General features: G+C 43.4%; 1 protein-coding gene across 2 annotated transcripts in view; it reads right to left on the reverse strand.

The window, feature by feature from the left end:
* Positions 1-1,930: 1,930 nt before the first annotated feature.
* Positions 1,931-23,822, reverse strand: part of GANAB (glucosidase II alpha subunit) — a 121,104-nt gene continuing 99,212 nt past the window's right edge. For both annotated transcript variants that reach the window (XM_053448796.1, XM_053448795.1), the window contains 8 exons: positions 23,393-23,636; positions 22,963-23,027; positions 10,731-10,807; positions 9,252-9,326; positions 8,854-8,967; positions 8,612-8,721; positions 2,736-2,836; positions 1,931-2,506 (listed from right to left, as the gene is read on the reverse strand). In XM_053448796.1, the coding sequence (XP_053304771.1) occupies positions 2,397-2,506; positions 2,736-2,836; positions 8,612-8,721; positions 8,854-8,967; positions 9,252-9,326; positions 10,731-10,807; positions 22,963-23,027; positions 23,393-23,636 (896 nt within the window). In that variant the 3' untranslated portion in view covers positions 1,931-2,396. The remainder of the gene's footprint in view (positions 2,507-2,735; positions 2,837-8,611; positions 8,722-8,853; positions 8,968-9,251; positions 9,327-10,730; positions 10,808-22,962; positions 23,028-23,392; positions 23,637-23,822) is intronic.

Consider the following 23,822-nt stretch of genomic DNA (forward strand, 5'->3'; position numbering starts at 1 on the left):
ATTTTGCTCCTTTATTGTCTGCTTTGACGTCTGACCTCCAGAGGTGGACGCCCACGTATCTTTCCTGGATCGGCCGGGTGAACGTGGTGAAGATGAACCTGCTTCCGCGGGTCTTATATCTATTTCAAACTCTGCCGATCAGCCTCCCTCGGGACTTTTTTGTCTCCCTACGGTCCGCGGTGATTAAATTTATTTGGGGGAATAAGAGCCCGAGGCAGAAGTTCTCGCAACTTACGCGGCCGAAGTCCGCGGGCGGACTCGCGCTGCCGGACTTCTACGGGTACTACCAGGCTGCTCACCTGCTGCGCGTAGTGGAGTGGAACGTGGCGGGTCCGGGTCAGAAACCTTGGGTCGCACTGGAACTGGGTGACTCCCGGGGTGAGGTGTTGCACGCCCTTTGGGGCCCTAGGGTGGGGGGTCGAGTGGTGTCTCACCCCCTTGTGTCGGCGACCCTGTCGGTGTGGAGGGCTACTGGGCATAAGGCCAAACTCTCCTCGTCACCGTCGCCCCTGTTGCCTCTTTGGGGCAACCCAGACTTTGCGCCGAGTCGTCATTGGGGACCTGAAGGATACATGGGGCTCCCCCCTCCCGTCCGGGCCCGTGAGCTGTTGCGAGATGGGGGGGTCGTGACCTTGGAGGCTCTACGACCTGGGGCTGCCTTCTCCTGGTCTGACCGCTTCGCGCACCACCAGGTCACACACTACCTTACCTCTCTCCCCAACCGACAGTGCTTGCATAGAGACCTGACCTGCTTTGAGACTTGGTGCTCGGATGCGCGCCTCCCGCGGGGAGGCATTTCTATGCTTTACTCCCTCATTCTGTCTTCCACACACACCGTGAGGCCTTCCTTCTGTTCGACCTGGGAGTCTCTGGGGGTCGCGGATCTCTCGGATGGGGACTGGGAGAAGATTTTTATTCTCACGCACAAGAGCTCCAGGGCAACTAAGGTACAGGAAACGAACTATAAAATTCTGACCCACTGGTACCGCACGCCTCAGAGGCTGCGCCTCATGTTCCCTAGCTCCTCGGATAGATGCTGGCGATGTGATGGGGATGTGGGTACGATGCTGCACTTATGGTGGGACTGCCCCCAAATCCAGCCGTTCTGGAAAGAGGTTCACCGTGTTATTTCAGAGCTCTCTGACTCCCCTCCCCCTTTCCAAGCACTGCCTATGCTTCTACACCACACTCCCCACTCTATTTCACACTATAAGCGCTCGGTCGTCCGCCATTTATTAGATGCTGCCAAGGGTCTCATTCCCCTGTACTGGAAGCAGACTTGCTCCCCGCCTATCAGGGACTGGATGTCGCGGGTGGAGGACGTTAGGAGGATCGAAGATCTCTCCGCGGTCTCTATGAAGCAAAGGGAGAGGTACACGGCCACCTGGTTTCACTGGCTCTCCTATATGTCTTCGCTTGACTTGTGATTTGTTCAATACGCCACACACACACTCTGGGGATTTTGTTGACGCTGTGCTTTTATTTCTCTTTTTGTTAATTTTCACTGGGAGTGCTATGTCTCCTCTCATCATTGTTGTTCCTGCTGCTGTTGTGACCCCTGCGCGGGTTGTTGCTTATTTCCTGCTTTAATATGCCGACGATGTGTATGGACTTGTATACCCCTCTTTTCCTCCCTCCCCTCTTTCCTTCTGTACCCCCCCGTCCTAACCCCCAAAATTTCTACAAAAACTCAATAAACCTTGATTTTGAAAAAAAAAAAATGCCACAGCCTCCCACAGAGAAAATCTACTCAAAAGGTTAAGGAAATCATGCACCACATCACATGTAATATGGAGTAGTACATAATATGCAGATGTAGGCACACAAGAGAGATAGGCAGAGAACACACATTTTCAAAAGTATAGCCCTAATAATGTACCAAAACTTCAAACAGAATGTGTAATAAGCACAAATTAAACACACAAAGGAATATATTTTAGGTTTTTATTCTGATATCAAAATGTTTGTGAATGAACAATGGATTCATTAAGCCCTACAGGTGGAGGAGGTTAAAAAATACTTTAACAAAAAATGATAATTTCCTCTTCAGACCTATGCTTACTATACCTACCAGGGATCAAATTGTTTTGGACGTTAAGCATTCCTTATATTTTAAACTAATATCCTTACGGTTCTGAGAAGTATTGGTCATAGTCAGGAGTAGGGTGCAGACATAACCCAGCCACACACACACACTGTAGTCCATTTTAGCTATACACACGCACATATACTCATTATTATATGGACAAACATGGACGCATACATCAACTCTTTCTTTGTTTACTCTCAATTTTATCTCACATTTGTTGGTTGGATAGAGACCACCTCACAGGCTCGCCTAACCAGGGCAAAGAGTTTTCTCCCCTCCCATCCTCAGACATGAAGTATTTACTATGTTATCGTACGGACATTGTAAAGTCTGATGCAATATTCACTCCAGGTTTTCGCACAGTTATCACTGATCTGTTAAAATCATACTCAAATTCCAGTGCTTTTGTGGTCCCCCCTGCATAAAGTGAAACAAAGCTTTAGTTAGAGGCAATCAAACTCCCCTGACATGTGGTCAAACTATCAAATAAGAAATGATTTAGAATGTCATACTCAGAAGCATAAAACGCTAAAGTGATTTCCACCCCTCCTAAGCAGCATCCATCTTTCCCTATACTGCATTCTACTTTGTTAGCATGCAATAGCCAAATATAGAGCAATTTTCTTATCTGAAGTGCGGTACTTACCTGGAATACTGATGGTAATGCTGGATGGTTTAGTTGCTCCAATAATTATCACCCTCTCAACCCAGCTTGGAGTTTCAAATATTCCTCGTGGGTCCAAGGATCTGCAAGTGAATCAAGACAATTTTTTAATCTCTCACAAGGTTTGTCAGATCTCAGAAATGTATTAATATAACAGGGTATTTTACCACGGTTGGCAAGTTAACAGTTTAATCCCAATTTAGATGTTTGCTGGACCGATTAAAACACAAGTTATTAGGGATCACAGTGAGGATAGTTACATGTATAGGTATTAATTCGGTTTGGGAGGTGCAAACAAGGGCACTTCAAATCATGTTGCTTTTTGGATAACATCTTCGGACCCCGAGCTCTCCACTGGTACCCCAGGATTGATGCCGCTCCCTCGGGATCACCCCGAAATAGTGACTGAGCGCCGGCATGACATGGCCTTCCTGTGCTCCATCATAGAAGCCCCAGGTAGCAGCAAAGGTTGTCTTTGCGTATCGCTCAGACGTCCACTGGCTGGCCCTACTAGACACCAGGGAGCCAGGAGCATGGGAGGGAGGGGTTTGGGGATGCACTGGTAAGTCTGGGGGGAGCAGAGTGACATATCTGAGGGGCATGCAAAAGAGTACAATGACACGTTAACGTAAGTTTTTTTTTTTTTTTTTTATAATTCTGCTGTTTTTAACACCCGGTTTGTTCATTGTTTTAAACAAAACATTCGCATATTGTTTTCAATCTGATTAATCAAAAAAATTATCGGCGAATAGATAATGAAAGTAATAGTTAGTTACAGCCCTACGGATATCCTCCAAATAGTAGCCACTGAAGCCTCTTCCCCCACGCTGTGTTATGGCTGCGCCGGATAGGATTGTCATTTCATATACGGCGCAATGTCCAAGCCCTCACGCGGCCCAGTTTCTGGCTGCGTGCACCAGAGCTTGGAGGAGGAAGCAGTCCGAGGAGCAGATTGTTCACATTTTAGTGTCTGTAAGGAGAAACTCGGGAAGTTCCCAGGATGATAGGCTCTGTATGAGGAGCGCTGTTATGCTGGTTGACATCTGCTGACTGGGTGTTATTAATATAACATTATTTAGCTGTTAATACATATGCCTTATTTCATTTTAGGTACATAGACCTTATTTAGATACAGTTTTGAATAAAACTATTTTTGTATCAGGACAAAGATTGTCATGAGGGACAAGTAGATCAGGCTACCATTGTTGTCCCTTGAACAAGTAGATTTTTTAAAAAAAAAATCCCACACCCCTGCCTTTACAGAAATACTTTCCTATAAAGAGTGGTTAAGAACGAGCCATTCTATTGTTTACCAAAGGCAGTGGCGTCTCCAGCTTTCATATTTAGGGGGGGCACATGGGGGGCCAGGGACCAAAGTAGGGGGGCCAATTATAAAACGGTAAATATTACACTCTGCTTCTGATATATATTAATATTAACCCCTGCTGCGGATATATATTGATATTAGCCCCTGCTGCGGATATATATTGATATTAGCCCCTGCTGCGGATATATACTTATATTATACCCTGCTGCAGATATACATAAAAATTATACCCTGCTGCCGATATATTTTAATATTTGACCCTGCTACCAGTATATATTAATATTAGCCCCTACTGCCAATATATATTATTAGTCCCTGCAGCCAATATATATAAAATTACCCCCTGCAGCCAATATATATTAATATTAGCCCCTTCTGCCGATATATATATATAAATACTAGACCCTGCTGCCAATATGAATATAAATACTAGACCCTGCTGCCAATAAATATTAATATTAGCCCCTGCTGCCAATATATGTTAATATCTCCATCTCCCTCCCTATCTATCCCCTCTCCCTCCCAATCTATCCTATCTACCCCCCTCTCCCTCCCAATCTATCCTATCTATCCCCTCTCCCTCCCAATCTATCCTATCTATCCCCTCTCCCTCCCAATCTATCCTAACTACCCCCTCTCTCCCTCCCAATCTATCCCTATCTACCTCGTCTCACTTCCTATCTACCTCTTTTCACTCTCTAACCCCTCCTAACTTTCTACCCTCCTAACTTTCTACCCCCCCTTTGAAGTTCACTTACCTTGGGCTTGTAGAAGTCCAGCGGCGGGATCGCGAGGTCTCTGTCTTCCTGGTTCTGCCGCAGTGTGCGCGGCTTTATTGCTGAGCGCCGGATATGACATCATATACCGGCGCTCGGCTTCAAATGCCGGCACTGCGACCAAGGCAGAGGCATCGCGGTCGCGGAGAAGAGTGAGAGGCGCCGAACGGTCGCTGAGAACTTATTCCTCAGCGACCGCTCTGCGCCTCTCTCTCCCCTCCGGATCTATAAAAAAAAAAAAAAAAAAAAAAAAAAAGCCGTTTCAATTGGGGGGGGCACACCGGGGGTGCCGACGCCACTGACCAAAGGCCGTTTGATACGGCGCCCATGTGTCTAACAGACTACATTAAGTTCTGAGTACACGGAATAATTTTGAGGAAAGAAAAAACGATGGATGAAAACTAATTGAAAACAGATTTATGTACTAGAAAACCAAACCTCAAATTGTAAGAGGAGTCTGGCAGGTTTTTCAAGAATCTGAGCTTTAGTTAACCAGATAAACACACAAAAAAGAGGAAATGGCTTATATCAGCATATAAGAATCCTTGACTTTAAGGTACAAGTTAACACACTCGGCTCTCTTCTCCAAGGGGGGCATTTAGGTTTCAGAAAATGTATTCAGTTCAAAATAATACTAGTATAGGTAAGTTTTCAAAAATAGTTAGTTTTGTATTTCTAGTTTCTTCATAGTGTTTTCATGCAGTGTATTAGTCATCTGTTTTGTTATTTTAACCCCTTCAGTCCCAGGGGTTTTTGGTACCTCAAGTCCCAGAGAAATTTTGCCATTTTTGCGGTATGTCAGTTCAGCGATTATTCTCCTTTTCTGTACCCATGTAAACTATATATTGATTTTTCAAGGAGAGAGAGGGCTTTCGTTTGATACCATAGTTAGATGATTAGCTGAAAATTTAGGATGAGAAATGTAGTAAAAACTAGCGAAAATTAGAAAAACCTCATTTTTATATAAATTTTCCCTCTGAATCCTCACAAAATTAAGTAGTGATGGAATTATTATATTCTCCTGAAGAAGCCGGGACAAACTGGCGAAACATGTTGAGAAACTTTATTTGAAAGGACTACTTTTCCAGAAGACGTTATATCGCCTTTATACTTCCTTACTAGTACTGGGCTTGTTTGCATAACTCTCCAGTTATGCCACCATGTCTTGTAAGTGGATTTAGTATTTTAAGTGTATAAAGTTGGAATATACTGCACCATTGCTGCTTTTACTTTTATAGATATCAAGAAATTAAAGAAAAACTTTTACAATACCTGAAGAGCCTGATATCCATCTACTTTTGTAAGTGCAATCAGTAGTATCTCTAGCCTGCTTTTCCCAATCATATTACACTATTGTTGAATTTTTGTTTTTTTCTCCCTATGTACATGCGCCCATTCTTCTGATTACATTTGTTCTTGAAGTAGTTGGAGGAATACTTTGGCTGTACAACATTAGGGGGAGTATTATACATATTTTCATTTGTTTCCCACATTTTTCAAATTGGGCACATATATCATGTGTTAAGAAATACTCTTTATTGATATGGAAAATACCCTCCAAGTTTATCAATTTAGGTGTCCTGATTTCAGAAATAGCTAGTTTATATAGAATTTCCATACTTTCCCAGCACTTATAGGGAACATACTATAAGGTGTAGAATTTGTAGAATTTTTATGCTTATGGCTTATTGGGTTTGTGAACGGGGGCAGGAGGGTTATACTGGCTAGATGATGTGTTAGGGCAATGGGATGTAAGGGTTTTCTTTATATATACCGTATTTGCTCGATTATAAGACAAGGTTTTTTCCAGAGCAAAAGTTCTGAAAAATACCCCTCGTCTTATAATTGGGGTCGTCTTATAATCAGACCTCAACTAGGTCTGACTATGAGACTAAGATCCAGATCCCCGGCAGCGATGCTGAGTCCTTGGTGCTTAGTCCGGGCAGCGTGTAGAGCTCTTCGCGAACCGCGCAGAGCTCTACACGCTGCCCGGACTAAGCACTGGGCAGCGTGTAGAGCTCTACGCGATTCGCGTACACAACTTCCGCTGCAACCGGGAGGAGGTGCGGCTAGCAGCGGGGGTTGTCTGCGTCCTCCCTATATGCCACTCTGCCCCATAATATGCCTTTTAACCCCCTAAATGCCAGAGTGGCATATAGGGGTATAAGACAATTCTGGAGGCAGAGTGGCACATAAGGGGTTAAAAGGCATATCATGGGGCACAGTGGCATATAGGGGGTATAAGGCATTTCTGGGGCAGAGTGGCAAGCCAGGGGGGGGGCAGATGTGCATAACTGGGGGGGCAGGTTAAAAAAAAAAAAAAAAAAAAAAAGAAAAACAATATTTCTCTCAATCATAGCTTTTATGAAAAAAAATTGTTCACAGTTTACATGAATTAACATTTACTGGTAAAACTTTTTTCCTATAGGGTCGTCTTTTATTCAGGCTTTTTCTTTTTTTTATAAATTAATATTCAGAGTTTGGGGGGTCATCTTATAATCCAGCAAATACGGTATATATTAAAAAAAAAAAAAAAAATAGAAGTCTTCTTAGGGACCTCTTGAACAAGTTATTAATGCCAGTGGTGTCAGAATGACATCACTTAGCTCACTATTGTTTTTTTTAAATTATTATTTATTGTATTTTAGTATTTTTTTTTCTTCACTCTCCTGCTTGTGCTCCCCCTGCACCGATCACACTGTGATCTTTATGCAAGTACCCGCAGACTTTCATAGAGATCAGTGTCTGTGCCTCATCGGAGTGATCGGATACCCCAGAAGGGTCTGGACAGACCCCGCAGGGGATATCCTGTCCTCCGATGACCTTCCGGGTGAAGGTCAGCGACGCAATCATGCATTTCAAAATGTAACAGTTTTCCAGCGTTCGTGCCAGAAGCTGTTACAAAAGATAGAGCAGCAGAAAGCCAGCGATGCTGCTGGCTTCTGCTGTCAGGGGAGGAGTCCAGGCTGTCAAACAGCCTGGTCTCCAGTGTAGCAGCAGGGATGTGTCCCTACCGCTGCAAGAAGGACAGGACGTACCGGTACATCCGTAGAGAACTGAAGGGGGTTAACCCTTTCTATGCATGAGATTCTACCACCAGCGCTTCTTTTCCTGTGCCTATGCCCTATCTATGAGCCCGGTCACTCCAATTTACCCCCAACCCTTAATTTATTTTTCAATTAAACACCCCTTGGGTATTTGAAATGATTTTACTTTAACTCTTTAAAATGTCAAGATTTTTGAGAATATACAGCACTAATTTTAGCACTTGCTCATAATAAACTTTTTTTATTATTATTTTTTAAATATTTTACTAATCACATTGTGATTAGAAAGATGGGCTCCATTGACTTGCATGGTTGAATGCAGAGCCAGAGTTCTCTAGAGCAGCGGTTCTCAACCTGTGGGTCGCGACCCCTTTGGGGTAGCCCAAGACCATCGGAAAACACATATTTCCCAATATATCATTACATAATTTTATGGTTGGGGGTCACCAAAACATGAGGAACTGTATTAAAGGGTCGCGGCATTAGGAAGGTTGAGAACCACTGCTCTAGAGGGCCTGGAGACCCTCTGGCGAACTTTTCCAACTTCCAAAATCACTCGCAGCGGCGGTTGTGACCGCTCTCCAGAGCAGTTACAGCGCGTCCTGGGGATTGGCTTCTAAGCTCTTCTAAAACGGGCGCCCGCCACCATACAGTGTATGCCAGATGTTGACATGCCTTTTAATGAAAAGGCATGTCATAGGTCCTTACCTTGAGCTGAGTTCTCCATGTTGGAAGCTGACCTCTCGATACAAGAACTCATTCTGCTCATAGTTGAAGCTATGACCATCATCCAAGTACAATTGGCCCCAAGCTTCACCCTAAAGAACCAGAAATCAGCACAAAATATTAGTGGAACAATTGGGATGTCTCGTTAAAGGCTTATTTTTTGTGGACCCTTGCTGCAGAAAAACAGATAAAGATCAAATAAAGAACATTATATCAAATCAGACCTGCAGGTTAAGCGCCACATATAGAGTGTAGGGGTCATCAGGCATACAGTCTGAGGAACGCCTTAGGCGGTTCTTTCGAGGGATTATAGAGCCACCACGTTGATAAACTGGAATCTATAAAAACAATGAGCATATTAAGCGAAATAAAAGAAAATAAAAGGGACAAAAGTTTAATAAAAGGAAATAATGGAACACAAGAAAGAAGCATGTGTAAGAAAAGGACATGTAGCATTCGAATACTGAAGAAGTAGATAAAAAAATGAAAAGTACTGGATTGTAAAATTCTAGATAAAAATAAATAAATAAAAAAAAGTAAGATGTAGTAGATTTGTGATTATACTATATATTATATATAAAACCATAAAGAAGGTTTTTTTCAGTCAGATATTCATACACACCGAGTTGCTTGTAACCGGAAAGTAGAAAGATTGTGAAGCCTCGTATTTCTGGTAAGAATGTGCATCATACCAGACCTGCATGATGGGAACAAGTATTAGATGAAGATACCTTATTACTAGATAACATAGATAAATATTACTTTTGATAGAGTGCTGATACGGGTTAACCTACTAACTAGAGCTGAAACAACGAATCGATAAAATCGATAATAATCGATAACGGAAATCATCGATAACGATTTCCGTTATCGATTAATCGAGTGATCAATTCGTTGTTGGAGCACTCGGCTCCTTTTACTTACCTCCGCGAGCGTTCCCCGCTTCTGCTACACGCTCTGCAGTCTCCGCCTTCTTCAAGCTACGTGACGGATGTGACGCGTTCCGGAGGTAAGTATTCTTCTGTCTATGTGCACGGATCGCACAGAGCCACTCGCACAGAGCGAATCGCTCTGTGCGAATGGAGCCACTCGCACAGAGCGGTTCGCTCTGTGCGAGTGGCTCCATTCGCACAGAGCGGTTCGCTCTGTGCGAGTGGCTCCATTCGCACAGAGCGGTTCGCTCTGTGCGAGTGGCTCCATTCGCACAGAGCGGTTCGTGAGTGTGGGTGCAGGGCAGAGTGGGGGTGGGGGTGCAGGGCAGAGTGGGGGTGGGGGTGCAGGGCAGAGTGGGGGTGGGGGGTGCAGGGCAGGAGACTGGGTGCAGGGCAGAGTGGGGGTGGGGATGCAGGGTGTGAGTGTGGGTGCAGAGCAGAGTGGGAGACTGGGTGCAGGGCAGAGTGGGGGTGGGGATGCAGGGCAGGGTGTGAGTGTGGGTGCAGGGCAGAGTGGGTGCAGGGCAGAGTGTGAGTGTGGGGGCAGGGCAGAATGTGGGGGCAGGGCTGGGTGCAGGGCAGAGTTAGAGACTGGGTGCAGGGGCACAGTGCAAAGTGCTGGGTGCAAAGTGCCAGTGCTGGGTGCAAAGTGCCAGGGCTGGGTGCAAAGTGCTGGGTGCAAAGTGCCAGGGCTGGGTGCAAAGTGCAAAGTGCTGGTGCAAAGTGCTGAATGCTGGGTGCAAAGTGCTGGATGCAAAGTGCCAGGGCTGGGGCAAAGTGCTGGGTGCAAAGTGCTGGGTGCAAAGTGCCAGGGCTGGGTGCAAAGTGCTGGGTGCAAAGTGCTGGGTGCAAAGTGCAAAGTGCTGGGGCAAAGTTTCTTGAACAGTAATAGTCCACCTCTTTTCAGAATGTTTGGGGTTATTTTGTTTCATAAATATTGTGTTTGGGTTCTTGTACTTTGAAAATATTGTTTTTTATTACATCATAACAAAATAAGAATGTTAATGTAAATTTTAAGTTGTTTTTTAACATCCAGTTCATTAAATTCTTTTAAATAAACGAAAAATTTGCATATTGTTTTTTTTATCCGATTAATCGATTAATCGAAAAAATAATCGGCCGATTAATCGATTATTAAAATAATCGTTAGTTGCAGCCCTACTACTAACCTCTCCAGCCCCTGGCAAATAAATATGTACTCCACGACTGTTGGCCTCTGTTACAGGGTGCACCAAAAGAGCAGATCCTGCAAGAAATAATTTCTCATAATTATACAAATATAGAATTGTATTTTTTTTGTAATTACTTTTTTTTAGTGGGAATATCGTTCAATGAAAAACTCAACACCCAAATTTAGCAACACCATGATTAAAAGTGTAGGATAGAAAATGCCAGGGTTGCATAGATGTTTTTGTAAGGTCCCACATAAGGACCTTGTCGAAAGCCTTCCCACAAGACTGGAATAGGCTGGAATAGAATCAAAGTGGGTGGATACTTAATATTAACACCCATGGCTCATACAGGTGTGATAGTCCAGTGTCCGCGTAATCTGATACAGATATCTAGCATATGAAGACTTGAATATTCTTTGGATGTCAGCAAAATATAGCACACATTGACACTGTACCCATCTTAAAAACCATCTTATCCTTAAATATCACCAGAACTGCATCCTTTAGAGACAAGCACTGCATTCATCCAACCCTCCTTGCAGAGTTTCAGGAGTAGATTGAAGTACCAGTTTGGAGTAACAGGCAACTTTCTGGGCTTCACGTGAATGTATTGGATTCAGAAATTGAGAGCTAATCTTGAACCTGTGAACATGCTAGTTGCTGTCACCTGGAGAATGTCTATTGGAGCTGCCTCTAAAGCAGTCCTTGACCAAGGCACCAGGAACAGAAAACCCTCAAGATCTGTTGCCGGGTTCCTACTTTCAAACCTAATCTTTGGGACACCGGACAGATGACCTTCCTTTATCAACATATATCTTTCAACATAAAGACTTTAGTTAAATATTGACAGAGTTTAAAACAGGTAATTTGTAAACTCTCCAATCCTGACTGATGCACAGGACTAGAACCCCCCCCCCCCCCCGCCAGTCTGAGGCAACATAACTTTCCATCATAAAATAACCTTCCTAGGGCTCTTGTAACCATTAGAAGTGATAAACATAATAACCAGTCTAAATCTCCATAGTGGAGAAAGCTTCCAAGGCTATAAAAGTTAAACCTATCTTTGGAAGGAGAAGAAACAAAGCTCTCCATTATATTGAATCCCAAAACCATAACCTCTACCACTGGGCTTTAGATAATACCGTAAGACAATTGATTTAAAAAGAAAATCACAGAAGACTAATATACTAAAACGCCTACTTTAGCATTAACTATATCCAAACCAGTCACTAACTACAGCTCCTAAACAAGGGACAGGAATTATAGTATATATATCTCAAAGCCTTGATCAGTGAGATCTGCATATCGTATTTGAGATTGCTTCCTTAAATCAACTTCTGTAAGGCTACATTAAAGTGATCATCTCTTAAAGCCAAACTTCACCTATGCTCTGCCTGTACTTCAGTCTAGGACTACAAAATATCAATATAATAAATCAAAATAAGCCCAAGTAAAAGAGAAGCCCTTGTTCAAGCAGGTCTGTAATCTAATATATAAAACATTCTATCTGTAATTTCCTATTAATGCCACTTTCCTAGAGGACAATTACTTCTTAAACTGCCATAAAGATGAGACAAGAGGGTCTACCTTTATGTTGTGGATGATGAAAATGAGTATATTCCTAGTGACACAGGGAACAGCATTGATATGTTTGAGTTTGCTCAATCTAAATTCACTATAAATTTCCACCACACATCATTTACCGCAGACACATTCGATTAGATAGCACGACCCTGAGCTTAATGAGGGGGGGCTTTTCACCTGCCACAGATATACACCCTCAGGTTTGCAGGTTTCCAATGCCAGAGGATGCAAAGCAGCTCCATAGCATCACAGGCCACCCATAGACATATACTTTTCAGTATATGTTTAATTCTTTCCTCTAGACATACCGCTGGTCCATTGGGCCGAAAAGTTCGTTTTGTTTCATTACTCCCCAGAAGAGAATGCCAAAGCTTCCGTGGCGTCTTTATATGCTGTTGAGCATATTTGAGTAGGGCTGGAACAACTAATCGATAAAATAGATTTTCATTATCGATTAGCTGAATTGATTTTATCGAATACATGAAAAGATTTTTTCAGATGCCCTGCAGTGCTGCAGCGAATCTGGATCCTCCTCTCTGGCAGCCGGTGAACGTCTGCGCGATGCGCCTAGGCAACCTCCACTGCTGCTGGCACTTCTGCTGGGGCTTTTATGATGGAGCATCGGAAGGGCATGTCACTCCAGCACTCCATCATCGAAGCTCCAGCAGAAGTGCCAGCAGCAGTGGAGATTATCTGCACGCATTGCACAGACGTTCACTGGCTCTCCTCCTCTCCGGCAGCCGGTTGGCCGGCTGCCCCCACTAGACACCAGGGAGGTATAAGGCATATCTTGAGGGCAGAGTGGCAAGCAAAAGAACAAATGCATTTTTCTCAGTTTTTACTAAATATTAAAAAATAGTATACATGTAAATCAATATTTCCTAGTAAAACAAATTTAGGAATTAAAACCTAGTTTGAGAAATGTGTATAAAGTGTTTGGGTTCTTGTACCTTTAACATATGGCTTTTATTATGTCAACGAAATAAGGCAATTAGAGAAATGTCATTGTGATAAAGAGATAAGCGTCGTGTACAATAACATGTTAATTTAAATTACGTTTTTTTTATTCTGCAGTTTGTTTTTAACATCCAGTTTGTTCATTAAATTATTTTAAATAAAAAACAAAATTTGCCTATTTTTTTTTTTATACGATTAATCGAAAACTTAAAATCGGCCAACTGATAGATTATGAAAAAAATTGTTGCAGCCCTATATTTGAGTTAATGTTTCTTGTGCTTTTGGGTCAGTAGTGGTGTATGCATTTGGAATTCTTGCATGGTAACCTTCTGCATTTAGCATGTGCCTTACTGTGCTCACTGAAACCTCAGTGACTGCTGACAAAATGTCTTGATGCAGATCTTTTGCAGTCACTAATGGTTTTCTCAACCTGACTCAGAAATCTGGTTGCAACCATTGATAGTTTCCTTTTTCTGGACCGTCCATTTCGTCTAACCAATGCTCCTTTAACCCCTTAATGACAAGACTTTCTTTCTTGTAGTACATTTTGGGACAATGGCTCTTAACATTTTTCAGTGTTGCTGTATTGCATATTATATATTGCTTTTTTTCAGGATGAACAGGGCTTTCTTTAGATACCATCATTTTTATATCATCTAATTTACTATAAAAAAAAAAGTGATAAAATATGGCGATTTTTTGTTAAAAAAAATTACCTTTCTTTTTTTGTTAAAAAAAAATACACTTGCCTCATCTCTCGACAACATAGCCCGTTACTGTATGTTACTCCCGACAACTGAACCGCCAACCAGGGCATACAAAGTCACACGCTTTTTTCCAGAAATGCTGCCACACTACTGAATGCTACTTCAGAAAATCCAGTAAAGACTTTACTCACTACAACACTGCCCTCTCGCTAAACAACTACTTCTCTGCTCTCATATCCTCCCTTTCTTACAACACATGATGCCTTTTTTCTACCTTCAGCTCCCTTCTCTGTCCCCCCATACCCACACCACAAACCTCTCATCGCCCAAGATCTTGCTACCCATTTCAAAGACAAAACCGAAACTATTAGACAATAGCTCTTCTTTGAAACCACCCACTACACCAGCCACCATTACTCGCCCTGGTCATTCCATACTAATTGCCTTTTCCCCTACAACTGAAGTAGAGCTTGCCACTCCTCTTTCTTCCTCTCGCCAAACATCCCATTTCACAAAGTTTCTATTCTCCATCCCTTGGTCCATTCACTTACCCACCTATTTAATCTTTCTCTATCTGGAACTGTACCAGCAACCTTCAGCCATGCGATAATCATATCCATGTAAAAAAATCCTTCCTTAGACACCATTTGTCTGACTAGCGCCTTACCTTGAACAAATTGTGTACAATCTCCTTACTAGCTTCCTCTCCTCTACTTACCTCCTTGACCTCTACAGTCTTGTTTCAAACCACTTCACTTTACTGAAACAGCTCTAACAAAAGTCTTTTGCTTTGGCAGAGAGCAAGTCATTGGTCACTTCTCCATTCTAATATCTTTGATCTCTCTGCTGCTTTTGATACTGTTGATCAGCGCCTTCTTCTTGACCCACTTTCTTCTACAGGCATTCAAGATACAGCTCTCTCCTTGATCTCCTCATGTCATGTTCCTTCTCTGTTACCTTCTCTTGCAAGACATCACCTCTTCCACTTTTGGTTGGCGTCTCCCAAGGATCAGTCATTGGCACTCTGCTGTTCTCTCTTTATACCTTATCTCTTGGCAAACTAATCAACTAATTTGGCTTCCAGTATCATCAATATGGAGATGATACCCAAGTCTACCTGTCTTTTCCTGATCTCCCATGTCCTGTATTAACAACTGATTGTCTTATATTTCTTCATGGATGTCAAAATGCTACTTGAAACTTATTTTTTCTAAAACTGAACTCATCTTTTCCCTTCTGCCATCTCAACCCCAGTACCTAAATTCTCTATCACCCTTAACAACACGACTATATCTCCCACTAACCAGTCCCGATGCCTTGGGGGTCATCCTTGGTTAAAACCTCTCCTTCATCCCTCCCATTCAGTCTCTCGCAAGATCCTGCTGCTAACACCTAAAAAACATCACTCACAAAAGCCCATTCCTTCCCCAAGAATCCACAAAAAGCTGGTTCATTCACTTAGTTCCCATCTTGAATATTGCAACACTCTTCTGGTTGGCATTCCACCGTCTTGACTCTCTCCTCTGGAGTCTATCATAAAAGGTTGCTGCTGCTAAATGTATCTTCCTTCCATGCTGCTGTCCTCTTTCCCCACTCTGCAAAATCCTGCACTGGCTCCCAATTACCTTTAGAATTAAATTTCAAATGCTTGTACTAGCCCCCTCCACAAATATTGGCACCCTTGGTAAATATGAGCAAAGAATGATGTGATTGTATTTACTATTTAACCCTTTTCAAGAATACTCTACTTTCTGGAATATAAAAAAATTGCAATCAACACAGGTTTTTCAAAAAAAGATTTTTTTTTTTAAAATTAACAATTGACACCCCTGTGAATTCATATGAGAAATATATTTGGAGTAATATAACAGGAGTATAAATATTAGATAACACATAGGCAAAATTCCCGTAGTCATTCATCACATCGGATAAGACCAAGGAAGATGTGAGGCAAAAGGTTGTTGAGCTTCACTAAATGGGAAGCGGCTACAAGAAAATAGCAAAAGAATTGCAAATAATTTCCACCATCAGGGCAACAAAGTTTCAGTCAACTGAAAATAATTTAACTCAACCTGGAGGAGGAAATGTGTCTATATTGTCTTACCACACTGTGAATAGAATGGTTCGAGTAGCCAAAAAATCTCTAAGAATCACAGTTGGAGAATTCTAGAAGCCGGTTGAGTAGGTCTAAAATAAGGTAAAAACCTCAGTAGGACTGACACAACTAATCGATAAAATCGATAATCGATAATGAAAATCTTTGTCAACGATTTTCATTATCGATTAATCGAATAGATTATCGATTATAAAAAGAGGTTTTTTTCAGAGCAAATGCTCTGAAAAACTCCTCTCCTTATATAATCCGACCTCAAACAGAGATCGGATTATAACACTAGAATCCAGATCCCCCGCAACGCTGCAGGGGACCTGGATTCCCCTCACTGTCGGCCGGTCTCTCACTTCCGTCTCTCTCCCCCCTCCCATCTGCCTCCTCCCCCCTCCCATACACTGCTCTGCCTCTCTACCCGGCTCCATTACTGACAGGCACTTTCCCTGCAGCTTCATAGAAGCCTCAGTGTAAGTGAAGGTGAGTAACGGAGTCTGTCTGTGCGATGCAGACCCCCACCGGCTGACAGAGAATCATCCTCTCTGTCAGCCGGTGGGGGTCTGCATCGCACAGACAGACTCCGTTACTGCCCTTCACTTACACTGAGGCTTCTATGAAGCTGCAGTGAAAGTGCCTGTCAGTAACGGAGCCGGGTAGAGAGGCAGAGTGATGTATGGGAGGGGGGAGGAGTCAGAGGGGTGTATGGGAGCCACCCTCCCATACACCACTCTGGCTCCTCCCCCTCCCATACGCCACTGCCTCTCTACCCGGCTCCCTGGTGTCTTGTCAGCAACGGAGGTTCACAGGAGGCAGAGTGGAGTATGGGAGGGGGGAGGAGGCAGAGTGAAGTATGGGAGGGGGGAGGAGGCAGAGTGGAGTATGGGAGGGGGAGGAGGCAAAGTGATGTATGGGAGGGGGAAGAGGCAGAGTGGAGTATGGGAGGAGCCGGAGTGGTGTATGGGAGGGGGAGGAGCCAAAGTGATGTATGGGAGGGGAGGAGGCGGAGTGGAGTATGGGAGGGGGAGGAGGCAGAGTGGAGTATGGGAGAGGGAGGAGGCAAAGTGATGCATGGGAGGGGAGGAGCTAAAGTGATGCATGGGACGGGAGGAGCCAAAGTGATGCATGGGACGGGAGGAGCCAAAGTGAGGGGGAGGAGGCAGAGTGGAGTATGAGAGGGGAGGAGCCAGAGTGGTGTATGGGAGGGGGAGGAGCCAGAGTGGTGTATGGGAGGGGGAGGAGCCAGAGTGGTGTACGGGTGAGTTATAGCGGAGTATGGGGGGCATTATGAATTTCAGGGCATATAGGGGGTATAAGGCATATCGATATTAGGCATATCAGGGGGCTCAGTTGCATATCACTGGCATATAAGGAGTATAAGGCATATCAGGGGGCACAGTGGAATCTGGCATATAAGAGGTATAAGGCATATATGGGGGCAGAGTGGCAAGCTGGGGGTCAGATGTGCATAACTGGGGGCAGTTTGGTAAATAAAAAAAATTTAAACAAGGCTTTTTTCTCAGTTTTTATCAAATATGAAAAATAGTTAACATATGAATTAATTTACTAATAACTTTGTATTAAAACCTAGTTTGAGAAACACTGTGTTTAGATTCTTGTAGCTTTTATTATTATGTCAGTAAAATAAGACGGTGAATAGAGAGAGGCCATTGCAATAAAGAGATGAAAGTGTAAATTGTACGTTTTTTATTGCAATTTTTCTTCAATTTAAAATAATGTATTTTTTTATCCGATTAATCGAAAAAATAAAAAAATCGGCCAACTAATCGATTATTAAAATAATCGTTAGTTGCAGCCCTAAACCTCAGATAAAACAGCATGACATATTACATGTGGCATGGTTTATGTCATGGAAGCCTCCGTGATTTGGGCGGCAGCTGGAGGGGGTATTTCCCATGATAGACGGTGGACCCCCGGAGTGCATTACATACTTCCAGCAGGCGACAGTGGACACTAATTACAGTGCAATATCTGGTTCCTGATTAGGGGTACAGGGCGACAACAGTGAGAGAGCTGGAGCTCTCTAGATCCCAGTTTCACCATTCCTCCTGCATGTCTGACTAGTAGTATTGGTTCTGATGGCAGGATTGTGATCACGTGCTTTTTGAGTGCTGTTATAACTAATTTGCATGTGATCTGCATATTGTTTTACATATGGTGTGATGCATGCTGGTTGTATCTCACCACCCCCTTATTGAAAAGCTCTTGGAGGCTGGTGAAGATTGCTTCCTCAATAAAGTTAGTTCCTGTTTTACCTCAACACGAGTCTCGTCTTGTTATTGGGGTATGTCTCGGCGCTGCCTATGTAAGGGCGGTAAAGCACTGTATTGCTATACTTCTGTATACTACACTGCTGCTGAGGTCCCAAAGAGCTATGATATAAAGCCAAAATGGAAAAGCAATGTGTATATAAAAAAAAAAAAATAAAAAAAAAAAATCTAAGTACACCTTAAGATTCAGTAGCTTGTAAAACCAGGTTTTTAGTAGCAACAACTTGAAGTAATAGTTTTCTGTTATTCTCTGTTTTCTGAAAATTAAGATTTTTCTCTTTTTCAGCCATTCTGTTGTAGATTTGCTGGTGTGCTTGGGGTCATTATCCTGCAGCATGACCCAATTTCGGCCAAGCTTTAGCCGTAAACAGACGGTTGCACATTTGATTCTAAAATACTTTGGTACACAGAGGAGTTAATGGTCGACTACACACATACATATACACCGATTAGCAACATTATGACCGCCTGCATAATATTGTGTAGGTCACACTAATGCCGCAAAAAAAAGGCATGGACTCCACCAGACCTCTGAAGGTGTGCTGTGGCATCAAGACCTTAGCAGCAGATCCTTTCAATCTTGTAAGTAGCGAGGTGGGGCCTCCATGGGTGCATCCTGGTGCCATGTATTCTCTAAGTAAGCGACGCACATGAACCTGGCCATCCACATGATGTAAAAGAAAACGTGATTTATCAGACCAGGCCAACTTTTTCCATTGTTCAGTGGTCCCCGTTCTTTTGTTCATTTAGAAAAAAAGAAAAAGTCTGAATATAAGACTACCCTATAGGAAAAACAGTTTACATGTGAATTAATATTTGCTAACATTTTTTCATATTTAATCAAAACTGATTGAGGAAAATGCCCCCCCCAGATTTGCCTTACACCCCCCTATTTAGCATTCTGCTCCAGGATATGCCTTATGCCCCCCTATATGCCACTCTGCCCCAGATATGCCACTGTGCCCCTCTTGATATGCCTTTTATCCCCCTATATGCCCCCCCCGGCTTACCGATGCATCCCTAGTCTTGTCCCCCGTGCTCCAAACTCCCCGGTGTCAAGTGGGGCTGCCATGACTGAGCGCCGTAAGGTCACGCAGTTGCTCCTTCATAGAAGCCCCGGCAAAAGTGTCGAGTAGCAGTGGAGGTTGTCTGCACGCCAGACAGGAGGATCCAGGTCCCCTGCAGTGCTGCGGGGGGGGGATTCTTCTCTCTACGCACATCACGCAGACGTTCACTGGCTGCCAGACAAGCTCAGCTGCTGCCGGTCGGTGCTGGCCGCTCATAGAGCCCAGCCCCCCCCCCCGAGGAAGGTCCGGCAGCCGCAGAGGCTGCCAGAGAGGAGGATCCAGGTCCAGTGCAGCGCTGCAGGGGATCTGGATCTTAGTCTTGTAGTCAGACCTCTATATAAGACGAGGGCTATTTTTCAGAGCATTTCAACAATTTGAGCTACAATAGCTGTTCTGTTGGATTTGACAATTAGAGGCCTGGCCAGATAACAGCTTTCTGGTCCCAAGAATTTTGACGATGTACCCGGATAAAGGTACCAAGACGCTTTACAGTAGGCTTTGACCATTTCAGAGGCGCTAGTCTGACTTTGGGGAGTACCACCCAAGCACCCCAAAGCATCAAGGGCTTCTGCCCAAATGGCTGATGCTCTGGTAGGCATCACTGGTGACTCATGGAAGGTACTGGAAGAGAACAAGAGACTCGGCAATGTCGGATCCACCTGCTGGCTGATCACGCACATTGAGACTAGCAATGCAAGACTATAGAGCACCGTTTGCTAAATCACATATATAAGAAACTTCTCCTTCCCAACAAAGGGAAAACTTAAAAAGAAAATAAAAAAATTAAATTGTGGTATGGAAAGGGTTAAACTACCCAAGAGAACAATTTCAAGAACAAACTGCATGTACACAGTCCAATTCCATAAATTTTATCATTGATAAACATCTACTTCTTGCTTTGTGTTGTACATAAACTTTGTTTTTGCCTAAATTCATTTTTTTATTGAAAAAAAACAATCTTAAAATAATACAGGGAGTGCATCAGATTATTAAGTGTATACCAATAATGACACACTACAGCTTCTCCAACCCCAGTAAGTTTTCTGCACCATACTATTGACAGTTGCAGTATGGTAGATGAGCCTCAACGCTATTCCTGTCACCAACTGTCTCACACACCAACTCTCACTAGTTTAACTGCTACTTACAATTTAAAATAGCATCAGCACAACTATACACTCACTTGCCACTTTATTAGGTACACCTGTTAAATTGATTAGCACAAATAGATAATCAATCACATGGCAGCATCTCAATGCAGTTAAGCATGTAGACTTGGGGAAGTAAGGGAATTTAATTGACTTTGAACGTGGCATGGTTGTTGGTGCCAGTCTGGCTGGTCTGAGTATTTCAGAAACTGCTAATCTACTGGGATTTTCACACACAACCATCTCTAGGGTTTACAGAGAATGGTCCGAAAAAGGAAAACTATCCAGTGAGCGGCAGTTGTGTGGATAAAAATGCCTTGTTTATGTCAGAGGTCAGAGGAGAATGGGCAGACTGGCTCGAGATGACAAAAAGGCAACAGTAACCAAATAACCACTCGTCACAACGTAAAACACGTCGAACCATAAAGCAGATGGGCTACAGCAGCAGAAGACCACACCGGGTGCCACTCCTGTCAGCAACAGGCAAGAAAGATTGCAAACCGCACAGTTTATTAAACATAGGAGTGTGGATCCATCCTGCCTTGTATCAATGGTTCAGGCTGCTAGTGGTGGTGTAATGGTGCGGGGGACATTTTCTTGGCACACTTTGGGCCACTCAGTAGCAACTGAGCATAATTTAAACGTGACAGCCTACCTGAGTATTGTTGCATGTCCATCCCTTTATGACCACAGTGGCTACTTCCAGCAGGATAGCGCATCATGTCACAAAGCTCACAATCTCAAACTGGTTTCTTTTCATGACAATGAATTCACTGTACTCCACAGTCACCAGATGTCATCCTTTGGGATGTGGTGGATCGGGAGACTCGTTGGATATGCAGCCTACAAATCTATAACAACTGCGCAATGCCATCATAACCATATGAGCCAAAATCTCTAAAGAATGTTTCCAGCACCTCGTAGAAACTATGCCAAGAAGAATGAAGGCAGTTCTGAGGGCAAAAAGGGGTCCAGTCCGGTACTAGCAAGGTGTACCTAATAAAGTGGCCAGTGAGTGTATATCAAATGGCTGTAAAAAAAAAAAAAAAAAACTCAACACAGCCATAACCATCATTGGTTTTTGCTGCTTCTAATATATATACCGTATTGGCTCGAATATAGGCCGCACTTTCCTCCCCCACTTTAAGTCTTTAAAGTGGGGGTGCGGCCTATATTCGGGGTCTAGCGCCCGACGCCCGGGACATGCAGTCCCGGGCGCCGGGCAGGCAGCGGGGTTAGGATACAGATCCCCCGCAGCGGTGCAGGGGACCTGCATCCTACTCCCCAATACGCTCAGACAGCCTCCCCTGTCAGCACTTCCCACGGGGGGGGGGTGCCAGCACGGGAGGTGTCTAAGCTAAGAGTTTTACCTCTGCCCACCCCCCCGACTTACCGGAGCAGAATCCCGGGTGTCTTGCGGGGCCATCGGGGGACATCTACGCAATACGCGTATACAACTTCCGGTGCCGGGGGGGCGGGGGCAGAGGAGGACAGTGGCAGCATATCTCAGAGGGGGAGGAGGACAGCGGTAGCATATCTCGGGGAGGGAGGACAGTGGCAGCATATCTCGTGGGGGGGACAGAGTGGCAGCATGTTTTTTTGGTGCTTTTTTAAAGAAAAAAACTTTTTCTTTAAAAAAGCACCAAACTTTTAGGGTGCAGCCTATATACGGGGGCAGCCTATATCCGAGCCAATACAGTATTTATATTTATATTTGGGCGGCAGCCCAAAAAACTTATTTCCCCATGTGTAATTTTGGGCCATCCTCATCACTCCCATCCATTAACTGCCCCTAAATAAACCCTAAAGACCCCTTCAACCATAACTGCCCCTAAATTAACCCCCAGTTTGTAGACCACAAAGGTAAGTCTTATACATGGGGAAATAGGGTATGTGTCGTCTTTCCCCACAGCTTTGCTTCTTCTCTTGCCACCTCTTTTTCTTCTCGCCTGGCACAGGTGGGCTGCACAGATGCAACTCACACCTTTAACACCAACAATTGTCTAAAATTATCCCCAAGTTCTTTTCAATTGATAACCATTGAATTGTTTGCTCATTGTTTTTCTTCACACTTGCCCAATTCGATTGTAGAGAAATCATATTGATGTGTGTGTTATGTAAATTTTACATGTTCTTTTACATGTTATTTTTCATAAAATACCGTCCATGCAAAAAAAAAAAAAGTGTAGAATTTATGTGGGGACTCTAAGCGTTAAACGAGGAGCCATGGCTGAACAAAAAAACTCCAGCCTTCAGGTTGTGAAAAAAACTTGTTCATGTAAGAGTTAAGCAGACACACTGGTTTTCTCAAAATTCAAAGCACATAACAAAGAAGAAAAAGAAAAAAAAAAAAAAAAAGATTTTTACTCACCTAGCATGTACTGATCATCCATAGCAAACGTAGAAACATCGGATGGAAATTCAACCCACAGAGGCCTAAAAAGACGGAATATGGATCACAGTATAGTTTAACGGCATATATGATCATTACTGGCACGATGCTTAGTTTAATTAAGTGAAGCCAAAATTTGCTGCTGAAGGTGACAATCGGTATATCTAATCAATTACATGTCCTTATGTTATTTCCCTTCTTCTGGGGAGAAACTGAGTATTACTAGAACAGTAAATTACAAAAGCTCCCACGGCACACACTGCATTCCAAACACAGATAAAATTATCACCATTACATATGTACACAATATAGAACTGCTTAATCTTTCCCAATCAATTATTTCCTTATTGTCCTCCACTAAACATATACTCCCCTATTAACCAACTGATTTTTTCCTTCGGACTCTCACCTCATGACTGGCTCTCCTTCACGCAGTGCTCTGTAGAACAGCGTATACCAGAACGGGAGCAAAGCATAACGCTGCTGGAGGGCCTCACGTATCAGTTCCAGATTTTCCTCTCCATGAAGCCATGGCTCTCGTCTAGGAGTGTCCAGGTGAGCATGAGCACGGAAGAAAGGCTGATAAGCTCCAGCTTGATACCAACGAACAAGTAATTCAGGTTCTGGGTTTTTGAAAAATCCCCCAACATCAGCTGCATAGCAAATGGTATATGTTACAATTTGTTTACTGCACAAAGTAATAGGAAGAAACAGATGAAGGATAATAAGAAAACTTGAGCAAGGAAGCGAAAACTAAGTGGGAAAAATTGGCATGTTTTATAAAATACAGCATGAATGGGAAACCTGACTAATACTAGTGCTAAATAATTGCCTCTTGG

This window comes from Spea bombifrons, chromosome 10 (genome assembly GCF_027358695.1).
Source record: "Spea bombifrons isolate aSpeBom1 chromosome 10, aSpeBom1.2.pri, whole genome shotgun sequence".
Taxonomy (NCBI): domain Eukaryota; kingdom Metazoa; phylum Chordata; class Amphibia; order Anura; family Pelobatidae; genus Spea; species Spea bombifrons.